Source organism: Prunus mume, linkage group LG2 (genome assembly GCF_029339155.1).
Source record: "Prunus mume cultivar Tortuosa linkage group LG2, ASM2933915v1, whole genome shotgun sequence".
Classification (NCBI taxonomy): domain Eukaryota; kingdom Viridiplantae; phylum Streptophyta; class Magnoliopsida; order Rosales; family Rosaceae; genus Prunus; species Prunus mume.
Window position 1 is genome coordinate 27,729,461 of NC_142699.1, and position 16,236 is coordinate 27,745,696.

A 16,236-nucleotide genomic window follows, 5' to 3' on the forward strand; every position below is an offset into this window, starting at 1 on the left:
ATCCATTGGGACAGTACATGAGGGCATGTTGTAGAATAATCCACAAATACTAGTTTCTTTCGTCATAAAAGGCATTGATAAGATTAGGGTTTATCACGACTGGCAGTGACAGTGAGACTAAATGGGAGGAGCAATCATAGGAGAAAGATGAAATCAATGGTCGTGATTCTGTTCCAGCTGCCAGTGCAATGGGAAATTTTTGGATCTATTCGTTATAACTTTAAAAAGTGCTTGCCAGGCTGAGAGTTGAGGCTATCAAACTCACTATTGATTAGGTAGAAAATCTATTTGCGATAAGTGACATATTAACGTAATTTGAACATGCATATTAAATGCTTAGAAGTAGAAAGTTATCTTGTGTGATCGCAAAATGTGGATTTGGGTGCATGTTTTATGATGATCAGATTGAATTGATGAAGAGTGTGACCGTAATACTGTCATATAATATTATTTATTAAACATATTATAATATAAATAGATTATAACACTATGTAACGGCTTTACGGTCATAGCGCAAAATCTCTAGTTATTTCGGGGTGCGCAGCAAATTACTCTGGTCTACTGGAGGTAGGAAGAAATTTTGGTCGACTTGGGATGGTGAGGTTGAGGCTAGAAATGAACCCCAAGCTTAGTCCAGTAATTATAAGTTGTAGCCCAAATACAAATTTCTCAACCTTGTCCAGAATCTCCTGATCCATAATAGTTTTTGTTGATTCTGGCCATTAACATGTGTTTTTTTTATAAAGATAATAAACCATTAACATGTTGAAGTGTTTTAATATGTCATGTATTTGTAACTTATAATACCCGAACATACAGAGCTTCACCCATATAATTCCTCTTAGCTTGAAAAATTTGGCGATATACGCAAAATAAAATTCCAGAATAGACAAATGCATAGACATATTATGTTGAAGGTTTGAAGCCAATACAAACCTTTACCCATATAACTTATCTTAATTTGTAACAATTGATGTGAAGATTTGGAAATAGAATCCAAGAATATGAAAGCAGATAGAAAGACAAGACAGCTTATGTCTGAAATTGACTAGAATGACACTCTTCGCACGGTACTCTCATCTCCTTCGGGCAAATCTCTGCCCCACTCCAAGTAACAATCCTTTCCCAATCGCACCTGTGTGAAGTCCGCATACCAGAGCCACAGTTCCACCTATAACTATCCATTTCCAATCAATGCCATTGTCATTTTGTCTTGTATTTTTTATGGTTTGACCTTTTTCTTCTTCACCAGATGCTGGCTCCAAATAATTCATGCTTCCATCAGAGGATACCTTAGTGGTGATTCTAGCCATCAGAGCACATTTAGATGGAGATGCCTCTGATTTCCTCGCATTCTGGTATGCTCTCATACCAGAGTGTAATTTCTTGACAGTGCACCACATCCCATGACGGACACCCAACTTTGCCACATCTTTTGGGATCCCCATGTCTTCATAGTGTACGAGGGTAACCTCACATGCAGATAACTGTCCATCCCCCTTCCGAGACTCAACTGCATTTATTTTTCAAATACAGCGAATGAGTATAAACCATTACATTGTCGCCAAGATTGACCAACTTCATGCTGCAAAATCAGATTGTTAACCGACAATTCTTACCAGCCTTGATAATCCAACTAGAGAAATAATGTTCCACACGTCTGGGCTTGTCACGCTTAGGCAAACCTGGATATGGAACACCCTGCAATTTTGTAGCTCACACAATAAGACTCACAAACATATGAATTAAACCTAGTTACATGTTTTATCTGAAAAATATAGTAGACATGATGCTCTCTTAATATGGACAGAATAAATCAAATGCACAGCATGCTGAGATGAGAAAAATTTTACTACAGAAGAAAGAAAGAAAAAATCATGTCTTGACTTCCAGGTTTCATGGTTTTGTTTTGTTCTCCAACTTTCAAATCTAACTCAAGTAAACCTGCCTGACCCATTCTTGTACTCCTTCGACAATGTGTGCCGATCAAATCAAACCACTTTCTTTTCAGTTACACTAGGTTAGCTTTTCTGATGATCAATTAGATTCAATCCAACACGTCTCAGATCTATCCTATGTTTGACTCATATCAGAAACACAATGACCCTGGTTTTTTTTCTTTTCTCTAAGGTGAAAAATATGGAATTGCACGCCATTACGGATCTCCATCCCTGTTTTTACAAGATCAACACAATCTCCTCACTCACTAAGTAAAAGAAGCAATTGATGAAAGAAGGCTATAATGCAAGCAACAATGAGGATATGCTTTAACAAGTACCTTTGTCACACAATAATAAGTTTTTCCAGCCTCCCATATTCTTCGACCAATTAAATATTCCCGATCACTGCAGAAAAAAGGGAACTGCATCGCAGAGAAACAATGTGGAAAACAATCATTCATATTTTCAACTAGAAAGAGATGCAAGGAAAGCATGGAATCAGCATACAATTGCCTAAACCCTTTGTTCCACAAACCTTTTTAATCCAGTGAACAATCATAGTTCCAGTCTGAGGGCATTCCTCCAATATCTTACAATATGTAAGCATTGGATCCCATTTTGGTCGAAACTCATCATCCCAGAAGAAATCTCTGACCAACTCGTGAGTTGCATCCTCAAAGACAGTTCTACTACAGTATACAGTGGGGCCTGTCTGATAAGCAAAACCACCATCAGATACTAAACAAGAATCAGGGTGACTGAAAGAGCTACATGAATCGTTTTATTAAGCAATAAGAGAGAGGAAATTATAGCCAACAAATTTGTTAGGCATTTTCAAACATCCAACTAGATTTGAGAATATATGGAAAAAGGGATAACATATGTGCTTCTACAACTTCTGCAAACAAGATTGGCTAGAAGAACATCATACTTGAAATGCAGATGTCAATTGAGGATTATAAAAATATATGTGAAAAAAAGCAACAGGTATACAAAACAGACATCCCTGCCATTAACAATTTCTTGAAAACAACTATTTACATGTCGATAGTTCTCAGACAGATGTTTTCAGCAGATGAAACACAGAACTTAAATGCTAAAGGGGAGAAAAGGTCAAAGTCAGAATCTACCTCAGGATCATGACGCCATGCTTTGTATGCCATGCTCGGGGTAGACCTCTCCATCAAACTTTGCCATTCCATCTCTCCATCTCTCCCTCCAATTAAATTCACTAGGTGCTCTAAATCAGTTTCTGTGACAACATCCTGGACTCTCTCGGCACCTCTAGTGATGGATCTGTGAGAAGTGAAGGTATCATGAGGCAATGAATCAATTAAAGAGACATCAATATTCCAAGCACAATAGTTTTCAAGGCAACAATAAGAGACAACAAAAACAGTAAAATTATAAGGATCGCAACATCTATACAACTAATAAAAGGGGTTACTCTTTGATTTCCAGTGTCTACTCAACAAAAGAAAATATTTCTTGCTTCTCAAGTGAATTAAAGAATACATAGTAATCTGACATCCCCAGCAAACTAGACTAACATAGCAGTAATAATACAAATAGCCCCAGTAACATGAATAACCATCCAACCTCGAATAAAAAGATTGTAAAAATCCCATCATAAAGAAGAAACAACCGAAAAGCCATTCAAAATTCTAACATCATAACATCACCACATTCAAAATTCCAACTTTGGAATAGGCAATTACTCTGTAAAACCGAAAGGCCATTAAAAATCATAGAGTTCATTCAGTTCCACAAAATTCCAAATGCGTTCTAGCCCTCTAACCGGTCAGCCATCATATGTGTGGCTTCTTGCGTATCTGCCCAACAAATACGGAATTCATTTAACTAAATCTTTTGGAAGTCCTTAAATTTGTGTTTTCAGTATGTTAGAAAAGTATGACTAGATTACATCTTCGAACTAATATGTCCTCCACTACACGAATTACATAATTAAAATGTTGAACAACAATATCGAATATCAAAATACATTGACAAAAGAATCCGAAAACATCAAATTCAAAATTTTTTAAAAACTATAAACTCCGAGCGAAACCGTAACACAATTCAAATATGTTTACAAAGGTTTACTATTGAAAGCTGAAACAGCTAGAAACTCACCCAACAATGTCAGTGCCGTCGGCCGAAAGCTTCGGCGCGGCTAGGGAAGCCGAAGCCGCCGAGTCCGGAGCCGAAGACGGGGCAAGTTTGCCTTTACTCTTGAAATTGGTCCAAATCGTACGGCAAATGGAGAAAGCGGAGAGCGCCGTGAAAGCGAGCCAGAGCCGGCGAGCGCCAAAGCCCGGCGGCGCGGTCCAGAGGAACCGGACCTTGCTCCGAAGCCCAAGGAAGAGGAGGCCCGTCCACCTGGGCCTCCATGACCACCCGATCACCAAGCCTATCATGACGGCCAACCATATCGGGACTGCGCAGAGCAAAATGTCGACAAATGTTTCGGTTATCGAGGGTTTTGTGAAGAACTCAACCACATACTCCACCAGATCGTAGATCATCGCCTCCATTTTCTTTGAAACGAGCTTTTCCGAGAAAGTGTTTTCCCGAGAAAATGAGAGCTCGAGAAAACGGACCTACATCGGCGTTCGATGACCGATCCCTCTCTATGTGTAAAGCGATCCAATAGAATTAGGAAGAAGAGGAGAAGGTAGAAAAATTCTAGAGAGAGAAACAGCGAGAGTTTCAGGCGGTTGTACGGTGATATGACGTGGCAACGTCAGGACCGTTGATGGAGGTTGGGTTGGGTGTGAGTTGTGTTTCATACGTCAACTTTTTGGCGCGTGGAATGTCTGGTATGCGGATTTTTTTGGCAGGTGAGGCACACGAGTGAAACAGAGAGTGGGCGGTCTGAGATTGAGGTTAAAGGCCATGTGAGTTCTTGGGGATAAGATTTTTTATTTTTGTGTAGTTAAGACGACCCTTGAACTGTTTAAGAGACCTACAGATATTCTTTTGTCGCTTATGAAGATCGTGTGCTTTCCAGGTAGATGACACATCAGTGGACTTGCAAGTCGTCTTGTGACATCTGTCACAGGTTTTACCTTATTCTTCCCCTCAGCGCCACGTGTACTCCATTCTATTTTTTAAAAAAATTTATTAATGATTTGGTCGAAAAAATGATAGTGAAATAAATTTACTATTAATAGTAGTCATGTTTTTATAAAATAAATTTTTATTATAAGAATATAGGAATGCTAGTTATCTTCTTTTTTCTTTTTCCTGTCACCTGATATAATCTTTTAATTTTTAAGTTACACTGTCAATGATCATCATCGTAATTACTCGGACCACTATAATCGTATTTTATATGATAACAGTTAGATGGGGTAAATGATATTTCGATGTGATTTGAGTCTTTGCAAGGATAATCTTTAAATAAGTGACTTTCAAAATAAACGTAAGTGAACATGAAAGCAATTCAACCCAAATTAGAGTCATTACAATTGACTAATCGAGGCTTTAACGTGCCAAACCAGGCATGAGCTGTCTTCATTGCAATATTAGAGGGAAAGTGCGATGCTGCATGCTGTGAGTTGTGACACAGTTTTGGCATCATCAACAAAATTGTCAAGACACAACATTAATTAATTAGGACTATGATGAGGCATAGACATTAGATAAAGCATAATATTGAGCCCATTTTCTTGAGTCTGTCCATGGGCTAGGACTTTGATTTCGAAAGGTGAAAGGTATGGTTGAGCATTTCAGACCGAAAACTGGTCAAATTAGACCGATCGATATGGTTTTATATTATTTTTGTTGAATTTTCGGTGTTGAACCGAACTCTCGTTTAAAGCTTTAAAAGTTCTTTCCTTCTAAATTTAACATTTTTCATTTTACATCTCACTTGAAGGTACTCTAAGATGGTAAATGGCACATTATTAACATATATACATAATACATTTACATATACAAAGCTATTGAAATGAAGTTTCCGAGGCTAACACAACTTTGTGTTTGCAAAAATGTTGTGATTGTGATGCCCAACAAAATTATCTCTTTCGCTCTTTGAAAATGGACTTTCCAAAGCATTTTAATTTGCTATTGAACACTTTATAGAATTTTTAAATGGTCAATCACAAAAAAGCACACAAAAGTATATGGAGAGGAAAAGAATTCCAAATGGCTTTATCGAGCATAGGAATTACTTTATATCCTACATACTCAAGATGTCTCTCCTCTTTTGACTCCCCTGGGGATTACAAAGTATACACATGACACAGTAATGTATATGATTATCTGCTGACGTATCTAAGGATCCAAATTTGATGTTAATTCTCTTATGATTGTACGGTTTAATAATGGTTGCCAAAATCAATGAAAAGGATAGAACATGATTTGGGTTTAGCTATATCAATTACATATCTTATGAAAATATCTAAACATGTGTGTTTGTTCGAGGCGCAACTTCACATAACAATGTGAAATACATTATAAACGGTGAATGTCACGTTTACTTTTATGAACGAATCCCGCGCAATGTGCTAGAAGTAAATAAATTTTCCTCTAAGATTAGTAGAGCAGTAAGATGCTAATTCAGGTGAACAACTATTCTGTTTGACAATTGTTCTTTTTTAATGGATTATTTTTTGACAATTAGCCCACACATTGAGTGCTTCACTGACATCCTCCTCAGAAGGACTGTATGAAGCATGGATATGGCCCCTCATATACTATAGCAAACAGTTTCCACATTCATGAGGCTCATAAGCCATCTCTGATCAGGCCCCTACCCAGACCTAAGATTTTACTGCATAACTTTATGTAGCATTCCCATTTTCAGAAACATATGAGTGCAGATTCAAGTAGAAACATTAGTACTTGTAAGAGCATTAAATAAAACCACATGGTATATGGGACAAATAGTTATTATGTGGTGGGGGCTTAGGCTAATTTAGTGTTGGTTTTTCTTTTTCTTTGTTTATACAAGCAATACTAAAAAAAAAGAAAATCGAACCTAGGATCTCGAGTGCAAGAATAAATGGCCTTAAGTAACCACTTCATCTACAAGCCCGTTACAGTGTTAGTTTTTCATGCCGAAGTGGGATCTGACCCACATGGGATTTTATCAAAAGGGAGGAATATATTATATGGGGTAAGACTATTAGGAGCTGGGTTATGATGATGGCAGTCATAAGGTGAAAAAAGGAGTGAATTCAAAGCTCATCTTCATGCAACACATAAAGTGAAAGCTCTCCCTTGGCTTATATTCTTTGCAACTCCCCACAAGCAAAGCCAAATTGGCAGAAAAGTTCAACCCCAAAAAAGATGATACATTCACTACACAAACACAACTTTGTTTTTATTTCTTCCTTTTCATTCAGTCATATTTTCACACAAGCCCCTATCACTGTTTTTCAACGGACTTAGAAGAAACATATAGAATATGCACAGGGTTGCATTTGAAAACAAACCCAGATGAAAATAGTTTTTTATTATTTGTCTCTTCATCCAATTTGTCAAACATTCAGACATACAAATAATGGATGTAATCGATCTTAGACTAGATGTAAACCAGAAGAAATTAGTCCTACTTTAATTTCTTCTCCTCATTAAAAGAAGTGAGTGATTCTTGGTTGAGTTTGCTTTAAAGTAAAAACTATAAAACCTGTGAATCTGTGATACATTCCCTGTCCGGACTGAAAATCTTCTCATTTTGTTTCATTGTTCTTATTTTTCTTCAAATCCCATTTTTGGCTGTAAATGAATGGATGGAGAAAAGTAAACATCGAATGATAATCCAAATGTTAAAAATAAAAGGGCAGATATACAATATACACTTACATGTTGAAATGGAACAAGATTGTCGAAAGCTCTCGGCATCCGGACATTGATCAATGATGCATAAAAGTGTGTACATATAAAATGGTCAGTAGGAAGGAATGTATTGCAGGCTTGTTTTGTGTTGGGGGGAATGAAGCCTGGTCCGAGATCATTCGGATGATCATGTTCTTTGCTTCAAAGGAATGGTCTCGAACCAGACAGCATTCCCCTCAACTATTTGTGACTCATTTGATCCAGAGAGAGAGAGAGAGAGAGAGAGAGAGAGAGAACTGTTTGTGTATAGATTTTGATTTGGCCATGCATTGGTTTTCATGGGGCCTTTATATACGTGAAGATGAGAGGAGTGTTTTATGTGGGTCAGGTGACATGGTAGTGCCACTTTCCACGGCTTCCCTGTCATGCTTATTTGCTTTTCACAAAGCATTGGAAATCAATTTTAGGCTCCATTTGGTGTTAGTACCTCTCAGCCTTTAGGAGGAGGTTTAAAAAAGAAGGCCAAGTTGAGTAAGAAAAATAAAGAAATTTCATTTATTTCCTTACCTAATTTTGTTTGCTTCAAAGACAAGAAATTTTCTACTGAAAAAAAAATCAAAATTTGTTTGTTCTTAGAACCAGAACCACAGCAGTTCTAGGAGAAGGGCAAAAGTAAACTTGTCAAAGGGATTGACCATTTGATGTAGTTTGGTGAAAAAGATGAAGACCATTTGTTATTGACAATAAATGGCCTCAAATGACGGAGGACTGGGTGCAGAATTCAAGTCAAAGCAAGAGCAGCTTTTAGCATGTAATTAAAGACAAGAAGAAACCTCTGTTACCTGCCCTGCTCTTTCTTGTAGCCTATTTGTTATGATTAGCTCTTTAAAGAATTCGGTGTTTATCTCTACATAGATGATCAACATTGCTGTGGCATACTGAACAATGATTCTTAAGCTGAAGTTTAATTAGCGGATTAGCGTATGGTAATCTTGATTTGGGTGTGTAAAGAGTATAGGGTGTCTGTCTCTTTTGATTATTTTTCAAATGCGAAGATGGTGTGGATGATAGGTGGAAAAGCTTTCACCGATTAAGGGCGTGTACGTGCCAACGGGATCTAATCTAGTGGAAAAGGATATTGATTTGCAGATAGTAGTCTCATGTTCAACTCCCACGACATCTTAGTAGTGTGTGTAAGAAAACCCCCTCTCTTATCTAACTTTTGGCCAACCCAAAAAAAAAAAAAAAAAAAAGATTAAGGGCATGTACATCTCTAAACAGTGTGATTCCAAGCTTAAATGGAAAGAAATTGCAGGTTGGCCTGTTAAAGATTAAGCAGATCAACCAAGAAAGGAAAAAAAGAAGAAGAAAAAAGAGCAATAGATGGTGTCGAGAGCAGTTATTTGAAGATTTAAAGTTGAATTTCTTGATATGGGTAGTCAAATTGTTAGACAGAAATTATATCAGACATCTACCGACACATGTTACACATGAAGAAGTGGGTTAAGAAGCAAACATGGCGGTCCTATGCCTTTAATAGATCCCCACATCCTATTAGGCAAAATATATATATGAGCATAAAAAATTATAGAGACGTGGTCATATTTCCATTCGAAATGAATGCCAAGCCTACTTATAGGAAAATCCCTACTGCCCAATGCACTGCAAAAGGACATAGACAATATGATCCTAGAAAACATGCACATGTGATCCATTGATAAATTGATCAGGCAGTAGGTATGAGGTGAACTGTAAATTCAAACGTCTCTTACGTTCAATTCAACCCCTTAGGAAGACCAAAATATCCAAATTTACTTGACGCGTATGATTTGAAGTTATTCCTATCTTGACCTTACTAAGGTCTTGACCCAATGCGAAAATCGATTGTGGGAGCTTTCCTCCTTACCCTAAAAATAAAAACAGAAAGCGTCTCTGCTGAAATTACGAATTTTATTTTTTGGTAGTTTCAAAGTCAACATTAGTTACATTGATAAAAAAATTCAATTTTCTGCAAAATCACCATTTAGGAATTCAGATATGTTCTAAGTTAGGATTGAAAGGCCTGTAGTACTTATGTACTTGCCTAACACTCTTCTAATCTTGCCAACGTGGTTTAGCCCAATGAAAAAAGATCTTGACCTATATGTTCAAATGGTGATTTGCAATAAGATTGAAGAATGACTTTCCTTGCAAGCAGTGCCAAAGTTACCATATCCTTGTAGTGTCATGAGGCATGTCCTCCTTTGTTAAGAAGAGGGTTTGTGATTCTAACCAATTCCAAGATTGCGTATTATGTTAATAGGAATTTAAGATGATCATTCATTGCTAGTAGAATTGGGGGCAAATTGCAGTATACTTCATGTGAGGGGCTGCTGATGTCAATAATATTCCGTTCTAATGGAACACAGAGTGGACGCAATGCCCTCCATGATATAGTTCCCTAATTAGGCTTCTGATTAGCAAGATAGAGACTGAGCTGTGAATTTTGGACCTTGAACATGGTAGAAATGCCAATTTGCTAGAGTCAGTCGCTCACAAGTAAGGACACATGTAAAGAAAAGCAAGTGGTGTGAACTCAAGAACTTATAGTGGAGCAAAATCTAAAGCCTCTGTCCTTTTGACTGGGAATTTTGCTTCCACAAATGAGGCAAACTGTGCTCACAAAGTCGTTTTTTTTCCCTGTTCAACAACGAAAAACTACAACATTGGGCACTTTACTCTCTATGGATATCTTTTTCTTTTGTCTTTAAAGAACTTTTCATAATGAAGCTTACTACAATTTAATCAAATCAAGGATTTCCATAGCACAATTTCCACCTTAAAGAAAGCACAGATCAATGGGGGCCTTGCCTTAGCTTTTTATTTCTCTCTATTATAGTTACAGTAAGTAAACATCACTTCCCATACACCATGATGTAACCTGGACATACAGGTACACAATCTTCACTGAAAACATGGATGTTTTCATCATCTAAATGTTACAAACTTACAAGTAAGAATATTGACTCTGCCAATAGAAATTCTATTTGTTTTCTGTCTAGGGGGAAAAAAAATAAAAAAAGGGATAAAATTCATTTATTATAAACTGAAGTACAGACCAAAATTAAAAGAAGCAGGCAGATGGTGCCTCATTATTATTGTTTTTAAAATAAGTTGCATAGAGAAATAGGTTGACCTCCAACATTTAATTAGATTATTCAAACAAGTGCAAACTGTCTTCTTGGGAAATAAATAGCTCTTCATATACATGAGTGGATATAAATTACAGAAGATGTACACTTACACATTACACACAAACGATGCAGCAAGTCACTGCCAGTTACAGAAGCATGAAATGCAAATAATTTAGAGCAAGTCACAAGATTGAGACAGACACTGAAAACTCTCTTTTTCTTATAAATTACGAAACTCACCAGAAAACTCAAGATTGAACAAAAATGTCCATATGCTGTCCATTTAGGCTGGTAGGAACAAACTTGTTCATCTCATCCATGTTCTTAGTCTCATCAATGAATTCAGAAACAGCATTACCCTTTTGGATGTTGATCTGAGCTACACTTTTTGGAGAACCAGCATAAGTGGTGTCTTCTTTGCAGTTACCCATACTGTGACGATTTCCTCGACCAAAAGTTCCTTTGCTTCTATCTCCGTGGGATAATTTGACCGTATCACTGCAGCTCTTCCTCCGGCCAAGCTTTGGTGATTTTGCACGAGTTGGTGGCAGCTGGCATCCAGAGAAGCAAAACATTAAGAAACTTGAGCTGCTGTTTACACATATATTAAAACTATAAATTCATTACTTCTTACTTCCTCTAAAAATTTAGCAGAACCTGTGGTTTGAAATAGCATATCAGTATCTCATACAGGGTAAGAAGTAAGAACGAGATAATTCTCTGTATGACCTTTTTAAGTTCAGTCTTAGGTGGAGGTCCCTCATGGTAGAAGCTTGGCATCGGGTTTGCCTTAAACATTAAACTCCTTCTCAGTTGCTTGATAGCTGCCTCCTTCTCGTCCTTGAAATTCCAAGATTGTGAAGCAGCCAAAAGCAAAGAAAATATTAGAACGATCAGCCTGAACTAAAAAGCATTAACAGATCAAAAGAAGTGCCAGAAAGCAATGGACCCGCAGACACCATCTGTTCAACATTATGTGAGAGAGAGAGAGAGATAGAGAAACTTGAGAAAAAATCAAACCTTGGTCCTTGCTTCACTTTGAGTTTTTTCAGCCTCCAGTGCTAGGTGTTTCTCCTCTAACTTTGTATAAAACTAAAATTTGACAGCATAATAATGGCTTAAAGTTAAGTTCTTAACTAGGGCCATTTTTCATCATGGAACTTATGAAATTAACTGCACATAATAAAAATCAGTGAAGGCAATACCTCCTTCCTTTTCTCCGCACGCTCAGTGCATCTAAATGTTGGAGCTGATGCAGCAGTTGCTCTGGACCTAATAGTCCGTGATACTGTGCTATGCATGTTCAAGGAATAGAATTCAAATTCAAATAAGAAATGAGTAGTAGGAAAAAGATAAAAAGACAAATGAATCCAGCTAAGACTTCAAATTGTAGTAGGATACGAGGAAGCAACAGAACAGGAATCTTCCTCATCAAGATGTTTCTTCTTATCTGGTTGCAAAGGCTTCCTTGATATCAAAGGTGATATTGGCTGCATAGACAAAGATGTCATCAAGAAATTTTACTGCTTCAACAGAGATAATACATGCAATCAAGTCAAAGAAAAATCAATAGAAAATCTTTCAGTATATTACAAACTTCTAGGGCAGGGCAGGGATATGTTACAAAGTTACATCCAAAAGAATAAACAAGAACCAACCAATACATAGGGAATATTAAAACAACCAATATTGCATTTCTAGGCTTAGTTGGCAGGACCTACCTGGTTATGCTTTGTGGTATGAAGATGTCGCAGATCACTTGTGTTTGATAATTTATTGCCACCATTTCCGCAATCAAGTACAGCACTGACTGGACGAGTTCCACATAAAGCACGCTTTTCAGTCGCCAAGGTAAATGGCTGTGGAACAGTGTGTTTTGTTCTAGCATTTCCAGCAGCAGATTTTGATGTGTGATTTACAGATGTTCGTGACTTATTACTATCCTTCATTTTCCGAGAATTCAGTTGGACCTTCTCCACAGGCCGGTCATTCTCAGAATTCAAGCCTACTGCATTCTGATCTTCATTAGATTTTTCAACATGACTCATTTGAGAAACATCAACAGAGTTTTCTGTAGTACATTCCTTCACTTCATATTCCTTTACTTCAATGCTCTCTTCCAAATTTTGGGGTTCACGATCTCCATTAATATGCTCATATGACTCGGAAATCGCATGATCGCTGGGAATTCTCTCATGATTTGAATCATGAGAAAGACCTTCTGAATAAACTATCACACATTCTGATTCCTTGTCCATGCAAATATCTGTAACTTCTATCCCCATTGCACTTGCAATACAGAAAAAACACATAATTGTATCAATACCATTATACGTTTATCTGGTTTGCAAACTAATTGAGTTACGGTTTTTAAGTCATCCAAATACAGAACAAGTTCACCTCAAAATAATACACATAAATAACTGAAAATATTAGATACTATCCTTCTGGATATGCTGCTGCTGGGAAAAAAACTAATTTATTGTTGCTTACCAAAAAGAAGAAGATGAAGGACAGAGGGGAACAAAAGAAGATGCAAGAGAAGATTAAAGAGTGAAAAAGATAGAATTGCAATAAGTTACAATATAATGTGTTAAACATTGCACGTTAGAAGGCACACCACATGAAGAGAAAAAAAAAACAAAGCAATTGCAGAACAGCTATAGTATCTAACAGAAATGTGACATGATTTTAGTTTAGGATACTCAACATGAGTTAGAATCATTATGATTAAGTTTCTAAAAGACAGATGAGAACGCCCCTTCTTTCACAACCACCCCTCCAAAAGCCAAAATTTTTTTTCCTAAAAGGACAAAGCTCCCCTATGTTTCACTTTTCCAAGAGGAGGATTTGTATACTAAATTTTCTGCAGATAAATGGAGATTACCCTGAAGTAGCAAAAGAAGATGATGGTTGAGCAAAAAATATGTCAGAGCAAGTGAGGAGAGATGATAAAGAATACAAACAATTAAGAAAAATTATTCCATTCAGTGAGTATGATGCATTTGGTGAGTATGATGTTAATTATTTAACACAAAGTAGCAAGAGACAGAATCATTTGCTTTCCCAACAACCAGAGATGCGAAGACAAATAAGGGGAACAACACTAAGAAATAAAATAGGTAGGTGTGCTCATTCCATAATTCCAATGATGAGTCAACATAACACCTGAGAAATCGCGAAATAAAGTCTCAGGAAGAGTAACACAGAAGAAAAAGACTGCAAGGTGTTTACAAAGCAAAAGAGAAGCACTTTGTACTAAAGTTAAACTCAATAAGAGGCAATTATGCGACACGAGCATAAGTATATGACAGAAAAGCAAAAACAAAGGGATTTCAACAAATATAGAATCTCTTTAATAAACAAAGTCACTTATTAACTTCACTTTCAAATTTTATGCAAACTAACAAATATGTAAACATACACTAAGCTTGAATTTAAAAGGTATAAGGATCTCACAACTCAAATCTTTTGGAGTAAATGCAAAACAAAACACACCCAATTTTCCAAACAAACACCGAAAGAGCATGTGCAAGAAATTAGAACAAATAAAAACGGATTATCATGGTTAATTACCCCAACTGAACCCAATATAGCGATTAGCTTCGGCTGAGTAAATAAGTTTTTTTTTTTTAATTCAAAAATAATCAGGCATTTTTCTTTGACACATACACACGCAAACCAATATAAGGACAAACCCATTTCACCTCAAATGGGCTAACTTGTAATGAATAGTAACCACATTTGAGTAAAGGCTTAGCTTTCTCATGCCCCAGATACTGAAAATACACCAAAATCCAAACAATTTCGTATCTTTTCTGTGCTGCATTTTCTCAACATCCAAACAAAGATCTACAGTGACGGCCTTCACTTCACACACAAAGCAAATAAGTACATACGCATACATGATACACATATATGCAAACAACAGATTCAAAAATCTGGGTATTCATATAAAAGCAGCAAAATCAAGCCAAATGCACATGGAAGCATAACCAGAAACAGATCAAACAAAAACGGCATCGCACAAATCGTTGCTACATTTCATGCATTCACAAGCATAAGCATTTGAAGCAGATCGAAAGCCAGAAACCGGAAGAGAAGGTGGCAAGCGTGGTAATTTACTCACGGTTTTAGTCCGAAGTTTGAAGAAGATGTAGAGGATTTCACTGTGTGTGCCAGTGAGCCTCTTCGCCTCTGTGTGCACGGGCCTTGTCTCGCTCGCCTTATCGAGCTGTTATGTTTTCAAGCGTAGTGAGTTTTCTGTTGCTTTCTTATATATGCGCACTGCCTCGTCGGCACTAACGCCGTTTCTTAACGGCCTTCACCTTCTTCATTAATCATTATCTTGAAATAAATTAATGAACTCTAATTTTCCACTTTTTGCAGGTATGGATAAGAATTTGTCATTAAAAATGAGAAGGATGAAAAAAAATAACAATATGGAGGGATAAATAATATTTTTGTATGTTAATTATTAAAGTAATTTTTCAATCGATAACTTTTTCTAAAATATAGCTTCACTACTCTAATGGAACACTTGTTTTCATACTCACAATTCCGAATTCAATTTTCGTCTCTCTTAAACTTTAAACTTTTTCTTTCAAAAAAAATTCTAGAATTGCAATCATAATTCAGCTAAAAAAGCCAATAGCCATAAATGCCTATTATAATAACGGAACGATGTAACATCAACATTAAGACAATTTAGTGCGTCTCCACTAACGATTACGTTGGAATACATAAAAATATGACATTACTAAACCTTAGAATACATTGGCCAATTAATAGTTCTATGTAATTTAGTGGTAATGAGGTGTTTTTTCATTAAAAAAGAATAAGAGTGGTAAAGTACTACAATTTAGAAGGAAAGGGAGCTCCTTCTATTTTCAAATTTATACCTTTTTTTTTAGGACAAACAAATTTATACCTTGTTGGGAGAGAATCATTAAAGCATTATTTCTTTCTTTGACAGCATTAAAGCCTTCTTTTTAGATGCGTTGGTATTCCCAAAAATTAGCAAAAAGAAAAAGCATATGGGTAAACAACAAATAAAATAAACTAGATAGAGCCTTCTTTTTTTAAATTGACTATTTGGGGTTTGAACTGAAGGAGAATTGACCAACTACAAGCATTGCAAACTAACTAGCAGCTTTGTTTAATTTATAAATGCATGATTTAGGAAAATGTTGTATATTATTACTATTATTTTCTTTGAAAGCAGTGCTTAATTATATGATTAACTTTAATCCTTCTTTTTTTTCCTTTAAAAAATATTTTTTAAAGGATAATTTGGCAAATTTGTTGGTGCTAAACGTGAGGGTTAGAGGCCTTGACGG

At 36.4% G+C, this 16,236-nt stretch overlaps 2 protein-coding genes across 3 annotated transcripts; both read right to left on the reverse strand.

The window, feature by feature from the left end:
• Positions 1 to 878: 878 nt before the first annotated feature.
• LOC103324159 (uncharacterized) lies at positions 879 to 4,594 on the reverse strand. Its single transcript, XM_008226197.2, has 6 exons — positions 4,074 to 4,594; positions 3,071 to 3,236; positions 2,476 to 2,652; positions 2,279 to 2,362; positions 1,620 to 1,701; positions 879 to 1,513 (listed from the first exon to the last, which is right to left on the reverse strand). Exons 1-6 carry the CDS (start codon positions 4,472 to 4,474, stop codon positions 1,077 to 1,079), a joined length of 1,347 nt encoding a protein of 448 aa, XP_008224419.1. The 5' UTR covers positions 4,475 to 4,594; the 3' UTR covers positions 879 to 1,076.
• Positions 4,595 to 10,941: 6,347 nt separating this feature from the next.
• LOC103324158 (TPX2 (targeting protein for Xklp2) protein family) lies at positions 10,942 to 15,150 on the reverse strand. 2 transcript variants are annotated; one of them, XM_008226196.3, is made up of 7 exons: positions 15,027 to 15,150; positions 12,619 to 13,186; positions 12,299 to 12,387; positions 12,103 to 12,190; positions 11,918 to 11,989; positions 11,627 to 11,737; positions 10,942 to 11,448 (listed from the first exon to the last, which is right to left on the reverse strand). In XM_008226196.3, the coding sequence occupies exons 2-7, from the start codon at positions 13,180 to 13,182 to the stop codon at positions 11,146 to 11,148; spliced, it is 1,227 nt and encodes a 408-aa protein (XP_008224418.2). In that variant the 5' UTR covers positions 13,183 to 13,186; positions 15,027 to 15,150; the 3' UTR covers positions 10,942 to 11,145. The 2 variants fall into 2 exon arrangements, with proteins under 2 accessions (XP_008224418.2, XP_088901900.1); XM_089045774.1 differs by having other exon boundaries at positions 12,619 to 14,065; positions 15,027 to 15,148.
• Positions 15,151 to 16,236: the final 1,086 nt, after the last annotated feature.

Bases quoted from the DNA above. Each gene is read 5' to 3' on its own strand.
- LOC103324158 (XM_089045774.1), bottom strand. From the start codon at position 13,209: ATGTGTTTTTTCTGTATTGCAAGTGCAATGGGGATAGAAGTTACAGAT. The intron at 12,388-12,618 runs GTAGGTCCTGCC...TTGTCTATGCAG, and splicing joins ATACCACAAAGCATAACCAG to CCAATATCACCTTTGATATC. The intron at 11,738-11,917 runs GTTTGATTTTTT...TGGAATTTCAAG, and splicing joins AAAGTGAAGCAAGGACCAAG to GACGAGAAGGAGGCAGCTAT.
- LOC103324159 (XM_008226197.2), bottom strand. From the start codon at position 4,474: ATGGAGGCGATGATCTACGATCTGGTGGAGTATGTGGTTGAGTTCTTC. The intron at 1,702-2,278 runs GTACTTGTTAAA...ACAAAATTGCAG, and splicing joins CTTATTATTGTGTGACAAAG to GGTGTTCCATATCCAGGTTT. The intron at 1,514-1,619 runs GTAAGAATTGTC...AAATAAATGCAG, and splicing joins TAGTTGGATTATCAAGGCTG to TTGAGTCTCGGAAGGGGGAT.